Source organism: Trachurus japonicus, chromosome 9, assembly GCF_045865225.1.
Source record: "Trachurus japonicus isolate A0001 chromosome 9, Traja_1.0".
In the NCBI taxonomy this organism is placed as follows: Eukaryota; Metazoa; Chordata; class Actinopteri; order Carangiformes; family Carangidae; genus Trachurus; species Trachurus japonicus.
The window spans coordinates 32,275,493-32,301,093 of NC_140915.1; the positions used below are offsets into that span (position 1 = coordinate 32,275,493).

General features: G+C 41.3%; 2 protein-coding genes across 2 annotated transcripts; one reads left to right on the forward strand and one right to left on the reverse strand.

The window, feature by feature from the left end:
* Positions 1 to 4,828: 4,828 nt before the first annotated feature.
* Positions 4,829 to 10,799, forward strand: ggt1a (gamma-glutamyltransferase 1a). The gene is made up of 12 exons (XM_085788211.1): positions 4,829 to 5,031; positions 5,115 to 5,245; positions 5,330 to 5,419; positions 5,585 to 5,777; positions 6,507 to 6,667; positions 6,827 to 6,976; positions 7,430 to 7,566; positions 7,842 to 8,029; positions 8,158 to 8,285; positions 8,672 to 8,784; positions 8,964 to 9,077; positions 9,628 to 10,799. Exons 1-12 carry the CDS (start codon positions 4,859 to 4,861, stop codon positions 9,772 to 9,774), a joined length of 1,725 nt encoding a protein of 574 aa, XP_085644337.1. The 5' UTR covers positions 4,829 to 4,858; the 3' UTR covers positions 9,775 to 10,799.
* Positions 10,800 to 12,897: 2,098 nt separating this feature from the next.
* anapc5 (anaphase promoting complex subunit 5) lies at positions 12,898 to 21,981 on the reverse strand. The gene is made up of 17 exons (XM_085787444.1): positions 21,431 to 21,981; positions 21,252 to 21,331; positions 20,728 to 20,837; positions 20,385 to 20,625; positions 20,124 to 20,190; positions 19,934 to 20,035; positions 19,655 to 19,845; positions 19,473 to 19,554; positions 19,235 to 19,327; positions 18,145 to 18,326; positions 17,761 to 17,896; positions 17,507 to 17,581; positions 14,883 to 15,004; positions 14,677 to 14,784; positions 14,242 to 14,389; positions 13,910 to 14,072; positions 12,898 to 13,803 (listed from the first exon to the last, which is right to left on the reverse strand). Exons 1-17 carry the CDS (start codon positions 21,626 to 21,628, stop codon positions 13,583 to 13,585), a joined length of 2,319 nt encoding a protein of 772 aa, XP_085643570.1. The 5' UTR covers positions 21,629 to 21,981; the 3' UTR covers positions 12,898 to 13,582.
* Positions 21,982 to 25,601: the final 3,620 nt, after the last annotated feature.

A 25,601-nucleotide genomic window follows, 5' to 3' on the forward strand; every position in this document is an offset into this window, starting at 1 on the left:
TAACTGAAGATGTCCTACACAGGGGTAGATAACAGTGTGAAGAAACAGCTAGCCTACATCTTTGTTGCTTCATGATGTGGCTAAATTTGTTCTTTCAGTATCATTTTGATTGAGACACCCAGTGGCAGATCATTTCAAAACCTGTGTTTTAAAATTATGTCCTGATACATCAATTTCAGACTTCCAATAATAACATGGAGGATTTGTAAATGCATCTTCTTCTTCTTCTTTTTTTTAAAAATCCCTTTTATTTCAAAATGGGCAAAGCATTACCTCCTCGTAAATGCTTAAAAGTAATTACATAAAATGGAGGTAATTACATGAAATAGAACTTGTCTGCTTAGCTACCATCCTCAAACACACACACACACACACACACACACACACACACACACACAACAAAACAAAGCAGGTATTTGGTTCGGTTCTAGCCACGGAGGTTCAGCTGTCTGTCTGTCTGCTGTGAGGATCCTGGCCTGACTGCCCATCACTGTGGGTTTAGGGACATTGATCTTGATTTGACCCTGTTTTCTGCTATGATTCATGCCCACTCTTGTTTAGTGCAGCAGGAGTGTTGATCTCTAATAAACATTTCCCCTGGCTGCACTACACTCTTCCTGGATTCAATCTGCTGCATGTTTTCCTTGAGGTCGTAATTATGACTGACTTGTGCCCTTAATTTAATGTTTCATCAACGTGCTTCTCATTTGTTTTGTCAGGGCTTTAACTCTCCAAGCAATGCTGATGAAACTCATTTATACATCACGTGCAAAACATGCCTGCCTTCCATTTTGAAACATATATAAAGTGACAGTTCTTCAGATAAGGGAGAAAACAAATTAAATTGTTGCCATCTCTCGTCTGGGGGGGAAAGAGTGATTAAGAGGACAATCAATTTTTACAGATGAAGTTCAGTATGCTCATCATGAAGAGCAGTGGTACGCTTGTACAAACACCTGTGTAATGTCTCCTGTGGTTCTAGGGTAAGATTCCTACACTTTGCAAAAATAACTTTGATGATGTCATCTCACACTTTTTGCAGAAAGTCTGTGTAACAAACTGGAGCTGTGGGTTTGGAAGACATGAGAAGTTGAGAGGCAGAGAGAGGGTCTAATTACTGAGTGAGAGGCAGAGAGAGGGTCTAATTACTGAGTGAGATCATCTGAGAGTTGTGGATCCCGGCTTTTAGGAGTTAGACAAAAAGTAGCAACTAAAAGTCACAATATCTTGGCTGCTTCAGTTCAGAACATTATTTTCCACAATAGATAAATAGGACAACATTTTTTTTCAGCACAGAATGAGGCATACTTCTCAGATGTTCTCCTAAAGCTAACCAGCTATCCCTGGCCAGTCCTATAAATTTCCAATAGTGACTATAACCTCTATAACCTCTAAACAATGGCTGAAACTCTCAGTCGCCACCACAACTTGGCAAGAAACCACATTGGGTGGCAGAGAAAACCTATAAATAAGCACATTGAATCTGTAAATGTTCCAGTGTTAGCCAGCTGGTGTCCAAAACCAATAAAGGGGAAAGTTAAACAGTTTTTAAACAATAAGATAAGGCAGTGATAAGATACTGAAATGTAAACAGTTGAAAAAAGTTATGGTGGCACACAAATCAATCAGTCATTGACACCACTGGTCTCCCCCTATATCTTAGAGGTTAGGTCTGGTTGGAGAACTTTGTTGTATGTCTTGCTTGTTGACTATCAAATTAAAGGCTTTGTTCAACATTTTGGCAAATTGGCCCATTGCCATAATCCCTATAGTCTTAGGAGTATAGGTTTGTTACCTTTAATTGTCGGTGCAAGCTATTTTTAGAACGGCGGAGCAGAGCCGCAAGCAGCTTAGAGCTACACTACGCAGGCTCGTGGTATTTCTTGGTTTCCCTCATCAAACTCATCAAATACACAATCCAACAACTCCAAAACGCTCTGGTGGACAAATTGTGACCTGCACATTCACCACGCTATGAGATACTAACGGAACATTATGAGACGGAGTTGTTTTCTAAACAGATTCATGCAAAACCGCTGATGTATTGGCATCGATGGCAGTTTTTCAGCAAGCAGTGTCTGCATTTGCCTCAAAAACAACTCCGTCTCATAATGTTCCGTTATTATCTCATAGCGTGGTAAATGTGCAGGTCACAACTTGTCCACCAGAGCGTTTTGGAGTTGTTGGATTGTGTATTTGATGAGTTTGATGAAGAAACCAAGAAATCCCATGAGCCTCCGTAGCGTAGCTCTGAGCTGCTCGCGGCTCTGCTCCGCCGTTCTAAAAATAGCTTGCACCGTCAATTAAAGGTAACGAACCACTACTATGACTATAGGGATTATGGCAATGGGCTAATTTGCTAAAATGTCGAACTATCCCTTTAAGTTGAACGTATAAGTCTTTCATTGGACACAAATACATTAGTTTGTGGACCTCTGTGATAGAAGGCAGACAGGTGTGTGCCACCCTACCTTCAGTACGCATGCATCTTAAGACATTTTTCTATCCTTGCTGAGAAAGAAGCTGAATTTTCTAGTATAACTGCAGCAGACAGGACCCAGCGTCTGTCTGTGGAGTCCCTATCATTAAAGGACTGCAGTCACACATAAAAACACATGACATCACCTCCTCCTCTATAGAGGGTATGCGTTTACGTCACGTTGCCCTCGGCAACGCCCCGTTCGATCGGACTGAGTGGCAAAACAAGCGTCCCTCAACATGCTGGCGGATAGCGGTGGACTCATAAACTGGATAAAATATCTTATATGAAAACAAATTGATGTCAAAAGGAATCGACAACCAGCTCCCCAAAACCGTCTGCTCCACTGACACTTCCTGTAACACACAGAGTGACCGCGGCACCTGCAGAGTGACTGACAGGCTGCTGTTACTGTGCAGAGGGACGAGATTACAGCTGTTACTGTCGTCCTGACAGTGACTCCCGACGCTTAAACCTGCACGCTGCTTTTATTCTGAAAAACTCTGACAAGTCAAACTGTAGGATGTGTTAGAGGACTAATTTATCTGTCTAAACATCAGAACTATGACACCTGAAACTGTAAACACAGCTGATCGATCGAAAAAAATGACCGCTCCAGTGAATTTACTTTCCGTCATTGAGAACAGGTTCTTGAATGTAACTCGGTCAAAGTGAGACGTATCCTCAAGATTTTTAGCAGCTCTGTTAGGTCATGCATGCTTTACATGCTGGCAAAGCTAGACATGTCAGACTTGTGTGGGCTCGGAGAAAATCGCTTAGTTACTTGCTCGTTTTTTAACTTTGGCGGCTCTGCCACTCGTCTTTTTGCCACTCAGTGGACGTTCCACAGCGACTTCCGAGTACCGTGACGTCATGTGCATACCCTCTATTGTGGCCATCGCTCAGCTGTGTTTCTGCAGACTGTGTTTCTGTCCCTGAGGAGCAGCAGCAGTGTGTGATTTGATTTGCTACTGACTATATAGGTATAGACAAGCCATCCGCTCTGTTGTGTGAAAACAATCAGAGCGAAACCTGGACGGGTAGGACTGTGTCCGCCACCCCCCAGCAAAGTCAAAATGAAACCTATAAGCCTTTTACTGAGGGATAAAAATATGAACCATTTCCAGCTGGTATTTCATAAAAGCTACCCCACTGCTCCCATCCAGTGACAGTGATGTACACACAAAAGCTGAAGGAAGGCTTTTGTGACCTGTGACAAACAGATATGTAATTGTCCTCTTCCGCTATAAATCAGCTCCGTCCATTATATAAACTCCCATCCTTAGGGTGGCTCTGAACCTGGGAGATCCAGAACAGGATAGTAGTGATTAGATTTAGACACAATCACAGCCACAGCAGTAGCAGCAGCCCACAGGCTCCTTTGACAGTGCTTTATCAGTGTGGCCCAGCAACAGGAGTGCACGCTGGATTAGCTGAGGTACAGTACCACAGAGGGGCAGTTTGCTGCTGAGAAGCTCCTGCCACCGGTGTGGCCGGCTTGGACCTGTGTTGCTGGGATGAAGGCTCAGGCATCTCAATCAGTCTGAGGATGCCTGCAGAATAAGCCAAATAGACTGTGACACGGCTACTGAGCATGGCAACGCTGCTGGCTGAGCCAATCACACGGATCCCTGAGTTGGGGCTGAATGCTGCCTGCATCTGTAAACAGATCACTCTCACCTTCACTTTGGCAAGCCTGCCAGATTGATATCAGAGCAAAATGGAAGATTATGGAAGACTAGAAAGACAAACTCAAGAGCTTAAAGTGAGGAAAAGGAAGCATCCATCATTTGAAAAAATTGATGTCCACTTTTAAAAACGATCTATTAAACCACACCAAAATCTGATTTTTGAATTGAATGTGCAGTTTTCTGTCAGAGTCTAAATCTTCATTGCTGATATATGGCTCAAGCACAGTCGTTACAGAAGACAGCTTGTCTGACATCTGTCCTACCACTGTCTTCCTCTGCTTCCCTGTCTGTCTCCGTGTGTCTGTTTTTATGCCTGTAACTTTGGAAAACATGTACAAATAAAACACATGCTTATTATCCAGAAGGCCTTGCTCAGCAACATTACAACGTGACACCTGAGCTAAATAACAGCTGAAAACCAAACCATCATCAGGATGACACACACTGAGTGTTAGCTGAATGGACAGCCCCTGTCTTCTTTTTGTCCTGTATTTGACATCTATCTGTGCCAGACCAACATTAGGTGAGTGAACTTTCTGCTCTCACAAAATGTTATCTTCAGTTCAGTTTCAGCTGCAACAATGACATGGATGCCTGATGTCTGGACCGGAGGAGAAGACACTTGTTTCTGAGCTGAGCAGGATCCAGTCTTGACTGTGAGGTGTGTTGATTTTCCCCGGGCAGGAAAATGGTTGGGAAGTCCCTGATTGCTGGCCTGGTGGTCCTTCTGGTGGCTGCAGTGAGCCTGTTCCTGGGGGTCTTCATGGGGCTGGGGAAGAAAAACACGCCTCCCCCCTCAGACTACTTCTACTCAAAGGCTGCTGTGGCTGCCGATGCTGGAAAGTGTTCAGAAGTGGGGAGGTGAGAGATTCTGGTTTCACGTCGTCTACTTCTACATGTGAGTGTTCCAGCTTTTGTCTGATGTGTGTTGATTGTGTCTTCAGGGACATTTTGAAGAAAAATGGTTCAGCCGTGGATGCTTCCATTGCTGCCTTGCTATGTGTCGGCCTTTTGAACGCTCACAGCATGGGCATCGGGGGAGGACTCTTCTTTGTCATCTATAACGCCTCCACAGGTGAGCGCGCAGCATCAGTTTCCACTTGCCAACAAAGTTAACCAGGCAAACACCTCCAATCTGTCCTCATTTTCTCCTCAACAGGGAAGGTAGAAACTATTGATGCCAGGGAGACTGCGCCCATGAATGCCACAGAGGACATGTTTGGCAACAACACCAAGCTTTCTCGTACAGGTAGGAACTGACTACTGAGTTTGGTGATACTGTAAAAGCTATCGGACTCAAATGTATCAGAGGCCAGAGAAGGATTTTCAGAGGTAGAGATATATATTTGGTCAGCAGACAGAAAGAAGGCTTGTGAAATTCAAAAATAGTGTTATTGCTGTCTCTACATGACAGGTGGGTTGTCCATAGCCATTCCTGGGGAGATCCGTGGCTACGAGATGGCACACAAGAGGCATGGCAGGCTGCCATGGAAGGAACTGTTTGAGCCCAGCATTGCATTGGCTCGTAATGGCTTCCCTATAGGAAAAGCTTTGGCTCACGCCATCTTCAAGAGCAAAGATTCAATTCAAGGAGACGCCAACATGTGGTGAGGATGAAGCATTTAAAGGGAAAAAAATACAAGTGAGCTTGAAGGGCAGCAACAATGGCTCCACTCTCTTTGCTGCTTTTTCTAGTTTCATGACTCAAATCGTGTCCAATTATCTTATAAAACAATATTGTGACGTCTTGGCAAAAACTTTGTCCTCTTTGCAGCTTATTGTTATGAAGCTTAGCTTTTTGTATATATTGAATAAACATCTTGTGGTTTCTGATAAAAGCTGTTTTTAGGATTAAGATCTGGGCTAGTGACGTGATGCAACCTAAGATGTAACTGGTGTATTTTCATAAAAATATGACTATATGCAGGAAAATAAATCAAACGTGGACTAAATGTAATTCACCTTCGCAACGCAACACTATGTGTCTTGACAATTTTTTTTTTTTTTACATAGTAACTAGAAGTTTTTAAGTATTCAGGTTAATTAATTCATGGTGGAATTTTTTTAAATCCTCTGTGTAGATATCAAGCTCTGTCCTGAGAGGACTGGGACTGTTATGATCACACTTGTTCATTTTGATATACATGTACATAAATTATAGTAAGTCAGAGGCCATTAGAAAGTGATACTGAGACTTTTGGGGCCCGCTGTATTAATTGCTCTGTCAGGTGCCACAGTGTGACATTTCTGTATTTGACTCATACTGTATCAGCTTGAACATCCATTGACTTGGTTTAGGTGATTTTCTGTCTTTTTCTTTTCCTCTCATCTTCCAGTGAGGTGTTTTGTGATTCTCAGAAGAACATCCTGAAGGAAAATGATATTGTTAGATTTCCAAAGCTGGCCGAGACATACCAACGAATAGCGGAAGAGGGGCCTGACGTGTTTTATAACGGGTCAATGGCTCAGAGCATCGTAGAGGACATCCAGGCGGCAGGTCTCTTTTCCTTGTCCGTTCTTATCTTTATACATGAATGAATAAATGTTTTGAATAGGCACGGAACTGAAACCAAGACTTCACAGTAATGCAGAGATCAGTAATTTGAGCATCATCCCTCATTTCAAACGTGGCTGTTCATGTCTGTGCATGTTCCAGGTGGCATTATCACCCTTGATGATTTGTTGGAGTACCAGCCTGTGTTGAATGAGAACCCTCTGAAGCTGAACGTTGGGGAATACACCATGCATGTCCCAGACGCCCCCTCCAGTGGCCCTGTGCTGGCACTCATACTCAACATTGTGGATGGTGAGCAGCTTGGCCAAGCGCTTGTGCAGCCATGCAGAAGAAAATATGTCAGGTTTCCCCAGGTTGTCCCAGAAATGTTTCTCCGCCCGGTCTGGAAGCAGAAAACAGAGCTGCTGCTCAGTTCTGCTTGCCATATTTAATTCAGCGTCGACCCCCCATCTGTGCAGGCAGAGAATCTTTAGTCATGCTTTAAATAAAAAGTGGCATCATTAGTTTCAAATGATGGGATAAGATTGAATGTGTTCATATATGACTCTGCAGGAATGTGTTCCCACTACAGATCTCAGATCTGCTGAAAGGGCTCATGTTGTTATTTTACTTAGAGTTTAATGACCTGCCACTGACTCAAATGGGCTTTTAGTACAATGATGGAGAAGCCTCATTACCTGAGGGCCAAGAAAATGTTATTCTTCATTTACTGTAGACTTGATTCTTCCTGTGGATACTTTGCAGGGTACAACTTCACAGACACAAGTGTCTCTACAGCAGAGAAAAAGACTCTGACGTACCATCGGATCGTAGAGGCTTTTCGCTTTGCTTACGCCAAGAGGAGCAGACTCGGGGACCCACGTTATCTCAATATTACCGACGTAAGCCTTAATGTTATTATTATCATTATTATGATCCTTCAGACCTTTATTATGGGTTATTTCTAGTTTATATTACTCAGTATGATCACAGTCATCTCCTGCTTGTATTGTTCAGCTCTTTAGGGAAATTAAGTCTAGAAACTGCACATGCTGCCCATGTGCAGCTTCTAGCCATGATTTTGAAAGTCATAAGGTCCAGAATGAGTGCTGGGCAATTGATTAGCATTTATGACATACAGTACAGCTCTGCGACTGACTTGTTTTGTTCCTCTCAGCTCATCCATAACATGACCTCAGACTACTTTGCTGATGGCATAAGAAGCAAAATCACAGATGACACCACTCACCCAGACAGCTACTACGAGCCAGACTATTTTGTCCCAGACAACCACGGGACAGCTCACCTGTCGGTTATAGCTGAAGATGGAAGCGCTGTGGCCGCCACCAGCACCATTAATCTATAGTAAGACTTTAAGAGAATTTGAAATACGTCTCTCCTTTGGAAGGAAACAAGTGCGTTTTCTGTTCTGCTGCTTATGATCTGTGACTTTGAATGAATGATTCGTAAAATGAGCCATTTTATTTCCCCAGCTTTGGTTCCAAAGTCATGTCTCGGTCGACTGGAATCATTTTCAATGATGAAATGGATGACTTCAGCTCTCCGTACATGACCAACGGGTTTGGAATCCCTCCCTCACCCAACAACTTCATCCAACCAGGTGTGGCTGGGCTGAATTATCAACTGCTTTACTCCAACCCCCAGTTAAGGTTATGAATTTTGGGCACGTCTGTTTTGATGGACTGATGTGTTTTTAAGCCTCTTGTTTCCACAGTCACAAGGATGTTACATGACCATTTCTCTCATTAGGTTGATGCAGAGGTGACGTTTCCAGGAGACTTTCATTTGTCATTGTCTGGAGCTCACAAACAACATCACCCTCCTCCAGTTTTAGAAATATAAGCTAATTTCCAGACTCAGACTGAGACTCACTGCTGCCCTTTGCTTTGTTTGCAGGCATTTTAAGTATGTGGCAGATTACGAAAAATAAAACGTAAACATCTATCCATTAAGCAGTCGTAGCAGCCTTCTGTTTATCTGTTGTAGGGAAGAGGCCGCTGTCTTCCATGTGTCCAACTATCATCTTTGACAAAGACAACAGAGTGAAAATGGTTGTAGGAGCTTCTGGGGGCACAAAAATCACCACAGCTACTGCTTTAGTAAGTCACACACACACACACACACACACACACACACACACACACACACACACACACACACACACACACACACACACACCACACACACACACCACACACACACACACACACACACACACACACACACACACACACACACACACACACACTTATTTGTCTTGCATTTTGGCCACAAACAGGTGATCCTGAACTCCCTGTTCTTTAACTACGACCTTAAGAAAGCTGTGACGGAGCCTCGAGTCCACAACCAGCTCAACCCAAATATGACAGTGGTAGAGCAGGGCTTTGAAAAGGTGGGTGGAGACTCATGCTGCAAAACAACATCATCAAACAATGATCTGATTAGGCAACCTCTTGGTGCTGCTTGTTACACAAGCATTACTTATTACATAATAATGAGATGCAGACTAATGAATAGTGCCTCTTTTGATTGATTTCCTACTGTCCAGAGCAATTCAGCTCAGCTCCGGTCAGTAGGAACAGCTAATTGTAAAGACCTTGGGAAAATTGGGATGATGCTAAATTCATTAAGATATTAGAGACTGCATCAAGCATCTAAATGCACAACAAACAATCCCATCTCTCATCTGCATCATCACACGACGATGCCAGAGAAAAGGCCGGAGGAACAGCAAAGTCACTAGGATTCAACCTCTGGATACCACAAATGGCTAAAAATAACTAGCAGGAATGATAAATAAAAGACGACAAAGTGTTTCCTCTGATACATTACCCATCTCAGCCAAGTCTAAGATTCATGAAAGTCACAAATCAGTAAAACATTAATGTTCTGCACAAGACTCTACATGTTTGTGTGTGTGTGTGTTGATGCTACCGTGGCAGAGTGTCCTGGAGGGTCTGGCCCAGAAGAACCATGTAACACAGCTGCTGAGGACTCCAGACTCAGTGGTGCAGGCAGTGGTGCGGCAGGGAGAGCGTCTCTGTGCAGAGTCGGACCCCAGGAAAGGAGGCTATCCAGCAGGGTACTGAGTGTGACTTCAGGGCCTCCTCTCACCTGTCAGCCTGGAGCGTCTCCTCAAAGACACTTGGACAGAGCCAGAATACACGAAAGGTGTCTGCACTGAAGACTCAAGCAGTGTTTAAGCTACAGAGACACAGCCACCAATCCTTTTCCGAGATGAATTTCTTTTACTCAAACGTGGAAAATGACTCCATTTCAATACCTCTTTTACTCCAACTCAACGATTTAACATTACTTTTTACTTTGGCATTATTTTTGTGTTTTGAAGTAAATTAAGAGGTTGCACCTAGTTTGACTCCTGTATCATCAATACTGGATACTGGTCAGAAAGGAGATGTTTGGGAAAGACCAAAACACATGTGCTTTATATAAAATAAACCTGTATGATGCAGTATCCAAAATTAAAAACAAGCAAGCACCAAATATTGGGCAAATGATGGAAATAATGTCATGATATGAAATGTTCTTTCTTCTTCTTCACTGTGTTTTAGGTAAGAATCTGAGTGGTTGTAGGTTGTCCGTGTAGTATTTTCATCTCTTTTAGTGTCTAAGGAAAAACTATTGTCAATAACTGGACAGTTTGTCTGAGAGGGGTGGAGTGGGGTGGGCTGGAGGGGTTGGGTTTCATGTCCAACTGGTGAAAAACCATTCACTAAAAACTACACCAGCAAGCAGGTACACCACTTAAAAGTAAGGACACCTCAGGTCTTTGCCTGTTTTACCAAAATGTCTACCTACATCTTTCTCCTGATGTAAGTTAATCCTGCAACGAACATTATTTAGCAGAAACTGAACGTGTTATTTTCTACCGTGACTCTACAGTCAAACTATTACTTTTTGAATTGTAAATGTTTAATATCGAGTAGAGGTTAAGTGAATGTAAAGTGTATTCTGAAAAATACATTTGCAGATATATTTTTCTAAACATGCATTGTTCTTATGCCATGTTTGTTGCCATGCTTGTTATTAAACATTTTGAACAAAGATGTTATATTTTACCATAGAAACTGTGCTGTTTGTGTGCGGGACTGTTAAACACCCTATCCTATCTTTCCATAGGCGGATGTTCTGCCAAAAACACTTTGAATTTCTGAAAATGATTGTTTCCTTTTGCACAATGTTAAAACTCAAGGAGCATTTAGTCTAAATGCTAACTTCCTCAGAATCGCTTTGGAAAACATGCCTATTTTAGCTGTCAAAACTATAGGAGAATGTACTTAGTATTACAGTATACAGTGTTTGGAGCTAAATGCTAAGGAAAACATGCTCAGAATGACCTTGGTGAACAGGTTTAGCATGTTAGCATGCCAATGTGTGCCAGTTAGACCCAAACAAAATTGCTTAAGGAACTGTCAAAACTTAAACCTCAATTAAATCAATTGTTATTAAAGAAGGGGAAAAAATCCCCACAACCCCCAGCTTTAGATGTGGCAAAGGCACTGGTTTGTGCACCCCACTACATCTTCAGTTTTAGTATAAAAATATTTACTCAAAATAAATATGCATCTTCACATATACATGCATATTTACAATATTTTTGTATACATTGTTATTCAAATTAAAACATTAAAATCATACTTACTTAGGCTACCACACTGTTGGCTGGTAGGCTACCGTGTCCCATCTAGGTTTACTTCCTGTAGGCTAAGGACTGCTCTACCCTCAAACAAAGAAGTTACTTTCTAAGTGATATTTTATTTTAGAAAAATTAAAAGGAGCAATGTGAGCACCAAAAAAGTGGTTTGTTGCCTGAGGGCAACACCATCCATAGAGGGTAGCCAAAGGGCTGCACTTGTTTAGGACACAGTGGTGCTAATGCAGAGAATACTAAAGGGCAGGAAGATGTGTCAACATGCTAGCTGACAAAAGTGGAGGAGATGGTCATGCTGGGCTAAATGCTAACGCAAGCATGTTAATGCTTGCTGAAAACAACATTGGTGAAAATGTCAGTGTTTTTTTGTTTTTTTTTTAACCACCTTCCCCACCTTGATTTAGCATGTTAGCATGCTGAGGGAAATACCTTCAATAGGCTACTGCAAGAAAAAAAATCTGCTAAAGTGTTAGATGAGAGTAGAGTAGGGATCTCCAGACTCAATAATAATTGGAGATACTGAACACCAGAACTCTTCAGACTCTTTTTTTTTTTTTTAGGTACTGTATTCAGTCAGCCATTGTTTGAGCCAATAAGAAACCAAGCACCAGCAACACAGATAATGCAGCCCTGTTGAAGAAATGTCTGAACAATTTTTGAGCTTAAAAAAAATGTTGTATTCAGTATTATTATTTTTTTTAACCTCATCACTGATGGAAGTATTCTCTCAACTCATGGAAATTGCTCTGCTGCACTGAAAGCACTTTGTAACAAAGTCAAAGTCAAAGTCAAAATCATTTATTGGTCTCCCGAAGGAGAAATTTCTCTCGGACAGAGAGCAATGCTGCGTCACAACAAAGACAAAAACAGTACATGGGAAAAGCAGCAGAGAAGTACCAGCAGCATCAAACACAAAATAGGAGGCTTTCTGCTGTAAATGGTTCTACCAAACTTGATGGATAATGATTAGTGGTTTAACTCCCACTGCAGCACATCATACCTGCATTCTCTTCAGGTTAAAAGCATAAACTGAACACTCAACTCTGCACTACACAAACACACTCCTACATCCAGAAACTTGTTGGTTCATCCTAAACTAACAAAACCCACAAAGTCTATCCACCATTGGCTGCAACTATGCCAAACAGGTTTTATATGACCTCAGTCACACCACAACAAAGACCTCACCTTTGAGAGTAACACTTGACTCTATACGGAAATTAACATGAAGCCAAACATAAAACTAATGAACTCATTCAACTGGGATTTGTGAGGTTGTTGGCACAGATGTTATATGAGCAAGAAATTATTGAGAACATATACTGAGAACAGGCTCTGACAGCTCTAACCAAACAATCACTTCAAGATGCTTGTGCACAAGACTAACAAAACAAAATCCTACTGAGACTTAAACTGTACCACACCAACAAGATACGACAAATATAACCGCAGATTTATTCCTACTACAATCATTCCTATACTTGATACAAATTAACTGAAAAAGGAAATCAGATGAAACAAGTCATCCCCCCCCCCCCCCAAATAAGTGCTTTCAGTAATGGATTATGGATCTGCCAGAAGAAATGTAATGTTATCAGCCAAAATAGTTCTCACAAATCGTGTCAGACATTAGTGGAATACGGATACAGTATCTGCTGTTATGTCATCCCAGAGCATTACATTATAAATGTGATCACGATTTCTTTCCTCTGGATTCCAGCTTCATCAGTATTCTTCTGGTGAAATATGAATCATCCAGGCCACTGAAACACATTCATCTTGTAGCTAACTGTGATATTACGCTCATTCATCACGTAGCAGTTTGTAACTCAGCGCCGCTGTGACGGCTTCTGATAAACTTTCGAGGTTTCTGCCATGCTGTCACCTGGCATGTGTCTGTCAGACAAGACTGGACTGCTGCTGTGGCTCAAGCTATTGAAACATGTTAACATGCCCATGACGGGTTAATAGAGTCATTGTTATTGGGAACTCAGCCTTATTTATGTTTTGTCTTGTTTAATTATTTTCGCGGCAGTGTGTACAAAGAGTTTCACAATAATCTCCAGTTCAAAATATTTGTAAAAGAAATGAATAAGAGCAAAACAGAGTTTCACCACCATCTAGTGGTGAGCTGAAGAGACTCAGCTCAGCAGTTAGAGGAGGTTTCCTTCTCTCAGAGGCCAAAAAAAAAAGAAAGAAAAAGTTTGTTGTTGAAAAAGGAGCCATTAGAGCCGCATGGAGACGGGTGGTGCTGGTGACTGCAGCTCCTGGTCCAGCAGTCGGAAGAGCATGGCACTTTTGTTACACTGTGAGGTTTGTCCCAGAGAATGATGGAGCTGAGCCTGCAGGTAGTGGACGTCCCGTAGCCGCTCCTTACAGTTCAGAGTGGAAAAATAGGCCGCCGCCTCATTTAACGTGTCAACAGCCAACACCGCCATATGCAAATCTGCAGAGAAACAAAAAGCAGCAGTGTGTAAATGTAAATGAACAGCCGCGCCGCATGACTCTGCGAGATAGGGATCGGTGTCCGGCGGGGGGGCTGAAGCTGTTACCTGCTTGCCCTTGTCCGTTTGGCCTGAACCCAGCCACCGCCATCTGACAGCGGGCTGTCAGCAGCAAGGCTCGGCCCTTGTCCATAACTGCTCCGTGGGCCAGAACGGGCTCAATGGCTTCATGCAGGACACTCAGAGCCTGCTCAGGAACCCCCAGCATGAGCTGAGGACAGGAGAGACAACAAAGACAATAAATAAACCATGTGTCGGTGCCTGCATCACTTTTATTTAGCAATTACAGCAGCATTTCTGTCCATAAAGTCTGCGGTGATTTGCATACATGAGAGCCGTAACAGAATCAGTGTGACGGCTGTTCCTCTGCTGTGGATTACCTGAGTAAAGGCCAAGTGAAGGATGGTCTCTGAGGCCAGGGACTGTAGGTGGTGCTGTCTGGCCAAAGCCAAGGCCTGGAGGAGGAGAGGCAGAGCTGTGGAGAAGCCAGAAGACTCCCAGTGGAGCTCAGCAGTAGAGAGCATCACTCTGTAGGAGACATAAACAGGCAAGAATAAAAATGTGACATGTTCTCATCTCTGGGAAAAAAAAAAATCATTTTGGGAAAGGCATCTATTTTTTATTCAGTCTTTTTATATCACAACACTTAGTGCTTCCTAAGATGATGCATAATGTGAACCTCATACATTAAACATTCATGACAGCCCTAAAAAAGATGAGTCAAGTTGAGGTGAGTTCACTCTTCTCTACAAACCAGGAAACACATCATTATATTATCAGAAAATGTGTCATCAACAACATAAGTGGCAGCCTACCTGATGACCATCTCTGTACATTTAGTCTTCTCACAGTGAACCTGCAGTCGCTGTAAGATGCTGTACGCCTCCGTGCTGCGGTTGAGAGCCTTCAGAACTTGAGCTTTCCTGTCAACAAACACGCTGTTACTGTCACAGCACAGTTTACACCTTGATGATTCAGACAGTGTCAAGATTAGGACCGAAGACCTGTGCCTTGCCGTTACCTGTAGAGGCCCTCTGTTTTGTTTTGGGCAGAGATGGCTGTGACAAGTGGCTCTGCTAAGTGGTATTTTCCTTCATTCATATGTCTTTCAAACTGGATTTTAAGATCACACAGCATCCAGAGCTGATAAGAAAAGAAAGAAAAAAAACATTTTACTTTTTTACATTTTGTGCCATGAACATGAACTATCATAATGTGCATCAGAAAATAAATCTCTGTGCTGCAAGACTCAGTTATGTGTTTTACCTTTAAAAGTGGTAGTAGTTTTGAACCACCCACATGTTCTGAAGCATTAGAGACCATCAATAACCTAAACAATGCTGCAGCTGGTCATGATGAATTCACGTGCTTTATAAGCACCAGTACAGTTTTAGAAAAAAACATTCGACTTATATGGCTCTTGTCCAACTTGTAGAAAAAATTCATGAAGCACTAAATGAGAACAAATTTACAATAGGTATTTTCTTAGATTTGGCCAAAGCCTTCAATTCAGTAGATCATCATAAGATTCTTTTATCTAAACGTAATCACTATGGCTTTCATGATGTTGTATTAAACTGGCTCAAGGATTACCTTGCCAATAGGCAGCAATATGTTTACATTGAAGGTGTGAATTCCAGCAAAATGGGGCTATCTTATGGTGTTCCTCAAGGATCTATCCTTGGGCCTCTTTTGTTTCTTAAACGATTTTGCTTTACAGTTTGATGACGCTCTATCCATCATATTTGCTGACGATACAAATATAGTTTTGTCACATTCTAAGTTCAGTTCACTTATCAAAAATGCTAATTACATACTTGACCAAACAGCAAGATGGTTTCTAATGAACAGGCTTTCATTAAACATCAACAAGACCAATTATATAGTCTTCAGACACAAAAACAAAAACTATCCTATTGAGGAAGCTAAATTAATTATTAACAATAATGAAATTAAACAAGTATCGCATACCAAATTCCTAGGTGTCATAGTTGATGAAGCCCTTTCATGGAAAAACCACATTGACTTGGTGTACAAGAAAATAACTAAATCTTATGGTGTTATCCGTAGAATTTCATCTTTTATAAATAGATCTTGTTTATTAACACTGTATTATAGCTTGATTTACCCTTATTTATCATACTGCAACCTTGTTTGGGCCAGCATATATTCAACATCTCTTCACAATTTGTTGTTGTTGTTACAAAATAAATTTGTTAGACTTGCCACTGCCTCGTGTTACCTAGCACCAACTACTCTTTTGTTTAAGCAACTTAAAATCTTGATCATTTCTGAAATTAACACTTATCAAATATGTATTTTTATGTTTAATTGCACTACAAATGCTGCATCTTTTCCTATTGTTTTCAATGACTTTTTTGTTGCAAATTCCACTATTCACTCATACCCAACCAGACAAGCTAATCATATTTACCGTAAATTTTCTCGTACAACATTAGGGCAGTTCAGTATTAAATTCAGAGGTCCTTTAATCTGGAATTCTAAACCTCAAATAATTACTAAGTGTAGGTCTATTTCAGTGCTCAAATGTAGACTTAAAATGTTCTACTAAGTGACTGTATGTTAATACTGGAGTGATTTGAGTTGTCTCGTGAATTAATATTATTGTTAGCATTGTGATTTTTATTATATCGTTATTATTAAGATGAGTATTGTTTCTACTCTTCACTGTCTAGTAGGTCTGTGTATGTATGTGTATACATGGGTATACAATACATTGTTTTGTTTTGGTAATTGTTGTTTTTTCTCCTGAGCTGAGGCCTTGTATAGGCCCTTTGGGCCTCTTGTCTCGGCTTGCACCTATTATTTTTTTGTCAATGTATTTTAATGTGTCCTATTTTTGTTATTCTGTATTGGTGCGAATAAACTAAACTAAACTAAAAAAAAGAAAAAAAGAAAAAGAAAACATACTCTGCTATGTAAATCTTTCATTACTTGGAAAAGGCTGTGTAAAATTTTGAATAACCACAAAATGGAGCAAAAGACTAAGCTAAACTACAGAAACTGCTCTTCCACACAGGAGCAATCAAGTATTGACCAAAACAAGGTAAATGTAATGTTGATTATTTCTGTATCTGTTACATATATTTAATTTTTTTCTTTTTTTGATTGACTGATAATGTTGGGCTGTTATTCCACTTACTTAAATGAGGCAGTAGCTAAATCTCATGTTTGAAGAAAGAAATTCTGCTCAACTCTTGGCAGCTCCTTTAGCTTAGCAGACAAGCAGCAACTGCCAAGTCAGCGTTTGACTCTATGCCAGTGAAATTCATGTGATTTACTGTTGTTTAGCTACCTTTAAGTCACATACTGAAATGTAATGAATTGTGAATCAATTGATTATACTGATTTAAATCAATAGTTCAGTTAAGTAGACAGAATAGCAGACAGCCACACAGACACATTTTGATAGAAACAGCATTTTCCACATGTATTTTGTTTTGTTATTATCTAAAGGTATAGTAATATGTAGGTTCAATGGCAAGGATTTTTTTTGTTAAAAATGATGGCAGAATAACCTTTTCATCTGTTCTGTTGTCTGCGGCTGAGTCTACACATTCCTTGTCTCTCTGCAGTTATAGCCTTTGTAGGGCAGCAATGAATAATACAATTTAGAGCGCACACCTTGGCATGCTGTGAGTGGGGAGGGAACTGTTCTTTCAGATGCTGGAGAATCTCTGCAACTGCACTGTACAGGCCCTGCGACAGAAGCAAAGGTACGTGAGACAAAAGATTTAAAGGCTGGACTCTGCCCAGGAGCCGGAAAAACAGACGTGATCAATGTTTATTGCCTTCCCGCAACACTGGGCAAATGGACTAATGGGTATGCAGCAGTGGGTAAAAAAGGCAGACAGACAAGATCAAGTCAGCTGTGTTACCTGCTCAGCGTGTAGTTGAGCCAGGTGGCAGAGAGCCACTGTGAACGCCTCTGTGTTGTTCTGCTGGACCCCGAAGTTGACTGGCTCCAGACTGCTCATGTTGAGAAGCAGCTGGGCCTGCTGCAGAGCCATGGTGCTGCGCCACACACAGGGAGCCACATTAATGACTGGAATCTGTGGCTCACTTATTCATGCTCTTGGAAAGTCTACCATGTTCAGGAAATGTTTAAGCTTATATAAAAATAGATATCTCTAGCTGTATTTGGCAGGAGCTGATTTAATGTGAGTGGTGGAGAAGGCTGTGTGCTAGCATTCAGCTTACTGACAGTAACAATGAACTACAGCGACAACTGTGTGGTGTGGTGGCAAGGTGAGGAGGCTGACCTCTTGCCGTACATCCTCCATATGGACGTGGTCTGAGCCAGGCTGATCTCGATCAGCTCCGACAGACTGTGCTTCCAGTGCAGGATGTCTGTGTCCTTCAGTGCATCCATCAGTTTGTGTGCCGTCTTACCCTGCGTCGCCCCCTGCTGGACCAGAGACTGAATGCCCAGAGAGGCCAGGTACTACAACAGAGAAGATTATCAGTCAGCGAGGTGGGTAACGCAACAAGGATCAAATGTGCCAAGGTTCAGCGGGTTAAGCCCAAACACATGACTGGTAGATGATGGATGTTGTGCTTCCTCTGATGTTTTAATTTGCTGTTTTTCACACATGTGCCTCTGTATGTTACTATGTTATCAAAACAACTGGGTCAGGAGTATTAAATAAGAGAAGACGTAGGAGTGCTGGTGGAAATTTAAATGTTTATCCAATAGTCAGAATAACCACTGTATATGCAGTACAGTACCATAAAGAACATCTAGTTTTTATATCTACATTTAATTTGACTTTTCACCAGTATTTCAATGTGCAGTACACCTAATGCAAAGAACCAAAGTGATGTATGGAATTCTCTCCTTCACAGATGCTGTCATTGAAGATAAAAACACAGACTCACAAACTCAGTCCATAGAATAACGACAGCCGATATTTGCCTCATTAGTAAATGCACAGACACGTGTTGCCCAATTATTTCCCCTTTATTCTAATGTAGTCACAACAAATCATCAATCACTGAAACTTACTGTATTCAATCAAATTAAATGTACTGTGGGTTGAAATATTGAAAGTTTGGTGTTTGGGATAAAAATCAAACAGACACAGTAAACCTATCCCATTCACTGTCTTCCCTCATTTGGACGTAGGATTAGGATAGATGCTCATGTTGCCTCTGAATTGTTACAAATGTTTTAATTTTGTGTCCTGGAAATGAGCGTGTGCTGTGCAAATATTTGAGGTATTGCATTTTGTGCGTCGTTATGCAAATTGAAGCCGTTATAAAAAATTGAGCCAAAGCATATTCAAAAATAATGAAGAGCCACCGCCATTTAAATATATGCAGACTTATTTAAGAGCTTATGCAAAAACTCACTGGCAAGCAGAAATGGGCAGCCATTTTCACTGAATCCTCTGTCAACACTGTGCTGTCAGATCCCTTCATCTGTTCCAGTGTGTAGAGCCAACTCTGGCGGGAGACACAAAGAGACAGGGAGAAATAATCTAAGGCACACTCATTAAATTCAGGCATAATAACCCATGGTGTTGACAGTGGTAACACAACAGTGACATCAAGTAAAAACAAAACAACAACAGCTGAAAAGAGTTCTTACCAGACAATGCTGTAAGCACACATGGTCATTGGACTCCTGGGCAATGCGGATGGCCTCCTGTAGAGCCAGGTCAGCCTGCTGACTGGAGGAAAAGAAAAAGAAAAATATGTGTAATTAATGCATTTACTCTCTGCTTATGAACTTGTCCATCTCCTTAGAGCTGACCCATCACTTGTACTCACTAGTGACCAAAACGACAGTGCAGGCTTGCCAAGTTAAGAGCAGCGTAGCGGAGACTTCGACCATAGCCCTCATCCCCGTTGCTCTTTCCCTCACTTCCTGACAAGATGAGGCGATCAAAGTAATGTAACAGACTGTGGGCGGAGAGGAAGATGTCCTGGACTCTCATGCTGTTCAAGTAGTTCAGATAATGCTGAGGACAGAGAAAAGACCACACAGGTGAGACCAACTGATATATCAGAAGCAAGAATTATAAATGAAAGTAATGGCGATGGTCTCACCGCCTCAGCAAAATCTGGGTTAAATTTCAGCATGTTGTTGAGCTCTTCCTGCAGTACAGCGGGCTTCAGAGCTTTGTTCTCATCGTTTTTCAGAAGATATGCCTGGTGACAGATAATGCAAAAAACTCTAAGTGCCCTTAGGAATTTTAGTTGTTGTGGCAAATCTATGGGTTTGAACAGAAACACTCACCTGTCTTGCTAGAAAGTACTCTGCCTGTTTTTGTGACAGGGGGCCTCTGCTTGGAGCATTGTCATTTCTAGAATAAAAAAAACAGACCGTGGTGAGATAGATATGCTAATCACACAATCGTCAAAACAAGAGGGTTTCCATTTACTGAGATTTCAATATTTGTTTTTACTGTAGAGCAGATGCAGTGAATATGATTGTTGCAAATGATGTGCTAATTTGTTCCAGCACTTAACATTATTATACAAGAACAGCGTCACTAACCGAAGCTCTGACTCATGCAGCGGGGTGTCTGACTCTTTGTCTATTCTGTCTCCCACAGTGTCCTCAGTGCTGGTGAGGTCCATATCAGAGTCGTCAGCAACCAGTGCTGGCAAACCCACCTGCCCATCAGTTGGCTTGGCATAGTGACTGTGGTAGTAGTGCTGCAGGGACTTGTAGAGTTTATAGACCTGGCTGAAGGACAGCTTGTTGTAGGCCAGGAGCATGTGTCTCATAAAAAGGCCTTAGAAAAAACAAACAAAAACAAAAACTGGTGAGACACATACTAGTGTATTACATATTATTCTCTTGAGAATTATTCTTTTTGAAAGTACTGTGCACTCACCCACAACGCTGGTTTTATAAGCTTCAGAATCAAAAGCAGTGAACGGAGTGGGAAGAGTGGAAAAGAAGTACTCCATGTCTTTCAGCTCTCCATCTGCCATTTCATGCAGCCTTTGAAGGAAAACAATAATGTAAATTGTCAACATTTTAATGTTTCTAGGTGGTTATGATATTACTTATTGTCTATCTGTTGTCACAAGAATAAAAAGACAGTTTATTTTCCTGCTGAGGACAACTCATTTCACATCCAAAATACATGTAGAACAAAACAAAACTATACCACAAATAAGCAAATATAAATAAATACAGATAAAACAGACAACACAGATATATAAATATAAGTGTATTATATAAATAATCAGAGATAAAACAAACGTAAGAGACGTATAATTTAATAGGTGATTAAATTTGCTGATCTTAGGAAAGCAACCCGCAGTCTGATAATAATGTTGATTTTTTTTTCTCCTAACAACACGGCTGAATGCGACAGCGCGGTTAAAAGTAGTGTGTATCAAGCTGGAGCACCTGAGTTTGACAGCATATGCAGTCTGAGGACAGCACTCCTCCACTGTCTGCAGGAACTGACCCAGAGTCAGGTCTGGACCCTGTAGACCGCCACAGGAAACACAAGACACAGCTGTGAGTGAGACACCTCCTTAGTTTCATCACAGTGGGATGGAAAATAGTTCGCTCCGGACTCAGACCTGCTGCAGGGGCAGGATCAGCTTGTTGAGCCGTCTCCTCTCCGGCAGACTGATCTTGGACGCGGTCATCTCGTACAGCAGCGCCAGCACCGAGATCTTGTACGGAGTCACCCAGTCTTTGATGCCGAACACGTTAGCATGCACCACTCCGTTCGTCATCATGGGGTTGAAATACAAACTTTCATGCACACTCGCCATTTCCAGGAGGTCAGCGAGGGCCACCACCACTACCACCACTACAACTAACTTTACCTAGCTAGGACGGAGAAAGACAGGAGTTTGACGGTGAGTCTACATTTAACGGAGAGCAGCGAGCTAAGCTAGCTCACCGAACAACAACTGGACTGAGCCGAGTCCTGGACGAGCTGGAACCAAACTATCAAACCAACTTCTGTTCTCAGATAACTTGTAGTTTAGGCAGCATCTTACTGACGGTGACCAGTCGCTTCACCATTACCACAGCATCTTTCTTTTGAACATGTTGTCAAAACTAGCCTCTTCCTTTCAAACCGCCCTCCTCCTGTCCCCTTAAAAATACGTCATAAAGAGACAGCCCGCTATTTTTCAATAAACTTTATTAGGCACAAGTCAGGCGTCGATTTTTTTTATAGCAAGGCTGGGAGGTGAACAACAAGAACTTGAAAAATGAAAATAATATTGAAAGGACGATTCACACTTTCAGATAGTGGTGGTTTGAGACGTGTATTATTACACTATTAGCTACACAGGTCACTTATTTTGAAGGTCCTCATCGGAAAGCTATTGCCACGGCCTTGTCCAATGATCAAGCAAGCATATTGAAAAGTATAGGCCTAATATGCTACTATATCTATTATACACCCACCCACCGACAGACATATATTATTTTGAAATGACTCACTATTACAACCATGTAGTTACACAATGTGACCACTTGATGGCAGCGTCCAATAAAATCAAACCCTGTCAACTTCACGGTGGGTGGTGGACACAACATTATCTGACACTTTAAAACAAACCTTTTGATTAGTCAAAAATGAAATGCAGGGATGTGATTGCATATGGATAAAAGGATAATTTTATGGCTTTCTCAAAGATGTCAACACTTGAATATATTGATAAGGCATAGCCTGCCCTACATGTAGGATCCCTCTTCTCTGGAAGACCTCGTGCCTGGTGCCGGTTCCCAAAGTGGCGAGGCCAGCAGGAATCAGTGACTACAGACCAGTAGCCCTGATATTATGAAGACTCTGGAGAGACTACTACCCTGCCACCTTAGACCTCAAGTACAGCATTCTGTGGACCCCCTGCAGTTTGCATACCAGGAGAACATTGGGGTGGACGATGCAATCATCTACATCGGATTTACTCCTTCCTGGATGAACCTGGGCGATATGTGAGACTGCTGTTTCTAGACTTTTCCAGTGCCTTTGACACAATTCAACCTAGAATTCTGAGAGGAAAGCTGGAGAAGATGGGTGTAGAGCCAACCATCATCTTGTGGGTCTATAACTATCTTACAGAGCGGCCACAGTATGTGAGGCGGGGGAATTGCATGTCAGACACAGTGAGCAGCGTAGTACCACAAGGTACTGTGCTCTTACTTTACCTCTTCACACTTTTCACTGCAGATTTCCATCTAAATCTGAATCTTGCCATGTTCAGAAGTACTCTGACGATACGGCCATAGTGGCATGTGTGAAGAAGGGACAGGAAGATTCTTTGATTTTTCTATGTTAATTTGTCTTTCTTTTTTCTTTGTCTTTCTTTCTTTTCTGTTTTTTATGTTGTGAATTTCTGTGTTGTCTTCTTACTCTGAAGACCACCACTGTTGTTGTTGTTGTTGTTTTTTACATAGGGGAGGTATTTTTATAAGCCTTTTTTGGCTTCTACCTCTCCTGCACAATGTTTAAATTTACTATTTTCATTGTTTATGCAGGTTTTATAATGTGCAAATAAAAAAACTAAACTAAACTAAGATGAATACAGGGACCTGGTAGGGGCGTTGACAGACTGGTGCAACAAGTACAACTTGTTGCTTAATACATCAAAGACCAAAGAAATGATTATTGACTTTGGCAGGTCCAAGAAATCCTTACGGTCTGTGACTGTGGATGGGGTGGACATTGAGAGGGTTCAGTCATACAAGTACCTTGGAGTACACCTTGATGACAGGCTGGACTGGTCCGTACACACAAGTGATGTGTACAAAAAGACACAAAGCAGGCTCTTCTTTTTGAGAAGACTCTGTAATGTAATGCTGCGTATGTTCTATCAGTCTGTCATTGCAAGTGTTACATTCTTAGCATCTATCTATCGATCTATCTATCGATCGATCGATCTATCTATCTATCTATCTATCTATCTATCTATCTATCTATCTATCTATCTATCTATCTATCTATCTATCTATCTATCTATCTATCTATCTATCTATCTATCTATCTATCTATCTATCTATCTATCTCTTCATGTTTATGGAATGTGCACATTGTCAATAGCCTATTATGAGTGCTTATTTAGAGTAGACCAGCTTATAAAGCAAATTTACTAAAACTCAGGTTTCCTGAAAGCCCAATACAAGCAGAATAAATAGCTTCAGATTAACATGTTCTCATAATATTACAGATGTTGTCTCATATAGCAGATGGCTGACCATCCTGGGAACCGTTGAGGAGGCTCTCAGCCCCAGAGCTGTGCTGAAGAGAGTCCTGTCTGTTTCTTTACACATCCTTCAGGAATATGTTGGATACCCAGTGGCAGAGCAGATAGCTCAGCTGGTCCCACCGGTGAGTCAGAGGAGTTCGACTTACATTGAGTCAAATATAGACTTCCTGATGTTGTTTCAGTGCCAGATCTCTAAATCTTAGTCTGCCCCAATTTCAGTATTTGTGTTTTAAAGATGACACATGAAATTCCGGGATGTCAGGGCAATTATAAAAAATAAACTAATAGATTGAAAATGGTAATCAAAATATGATTTTCAGCTTTTTTGTGGGTGCTGTCCTCAGTATTAACTACTAACACGACTACTGCTGCAACGACTACTAATAACTTCCACTGCCTATATTGCTGTAGTGCTTCTTGTTTATTCTGATCACTGCTCCCCTGTTCTCCACTCATTCAGATAAGTACTTTAACTCAAGACTTAAAGGAGAATCCCAGGGGTGTCTGTGGATAAAAACCTCCACAGTACATCTGTTGAGTTAAAAATGTGAGCAAGTGCCAGTCATCTGGATTTTTCAGTCTATACAGAAGGAAGGCATTTTCATCAGAAGTGGATCCAGTGAGAATTGAATCCTGAACCTCGGCAGCATCGTGGTCTGTTCATACCTGTCTAACCCCGGTCTTTCTCATCATAATGTCTCACATATTGTGTATGATGCAGTGGTTAGCACTTAGGCTGTGCGTTAGATTCCTGGGCCTCAGGCCTTTTTCTGATGTAGTAAATTCACACATTGCCTTTAGGCAATGTGTGAATGTTTGTTTCGATATGTCGGCTCTGTCACCAAACATACTGTAATCTGTCATACTCTGATATTTTTTTTTTTTTTTTTTTAGCTCCATCATCCACTTATTTCATCATGGTAAACATCAAATATTCAACTTCCGAGTGAAATACTGCTCATTTGTTGAAGTTGTGAACTTGAGAAAATTTTGAATATGTAATAAAAAAGGCACATAGGTAATTGTAATTTCACAAGTCATTAAGAAAACCTTTAACTTGTGAAAGCGTAAACTTGGGATAGAGAGATAGAGAGATGAGATACCTTCTTTTTTCGAACATGTTTCTAATGACCTATCTTGATTCATTGGTTGATCATTTACAAAGCTTCTTGATGCTGCTAATCTGAAGTGCAAGCAATTTACATTATCCATAGTGCACCATGATACACTGACTAAACAACATTATCTCTATCCTGACATTAGGAAAAAACAAACCAATGAACAAACAACAATAAAAAAAATAGTCAGCATCTACATTCATTACAGCCCAACACTTCAATCAGTCAGATATAGGAGTTCTGCACTGATAGATTGGATCCATCAGAGTATGTAACTTATAAAATGTACACCAGTAGCTGAAAAACCTGATTTGTAACCACATTTCACTATATTTATCTACTTTTCACGCTACTTTTGTAAAGTTTGCACTTGCCTGTTTGGTGTGGCTATACAATTTCCTCACTTT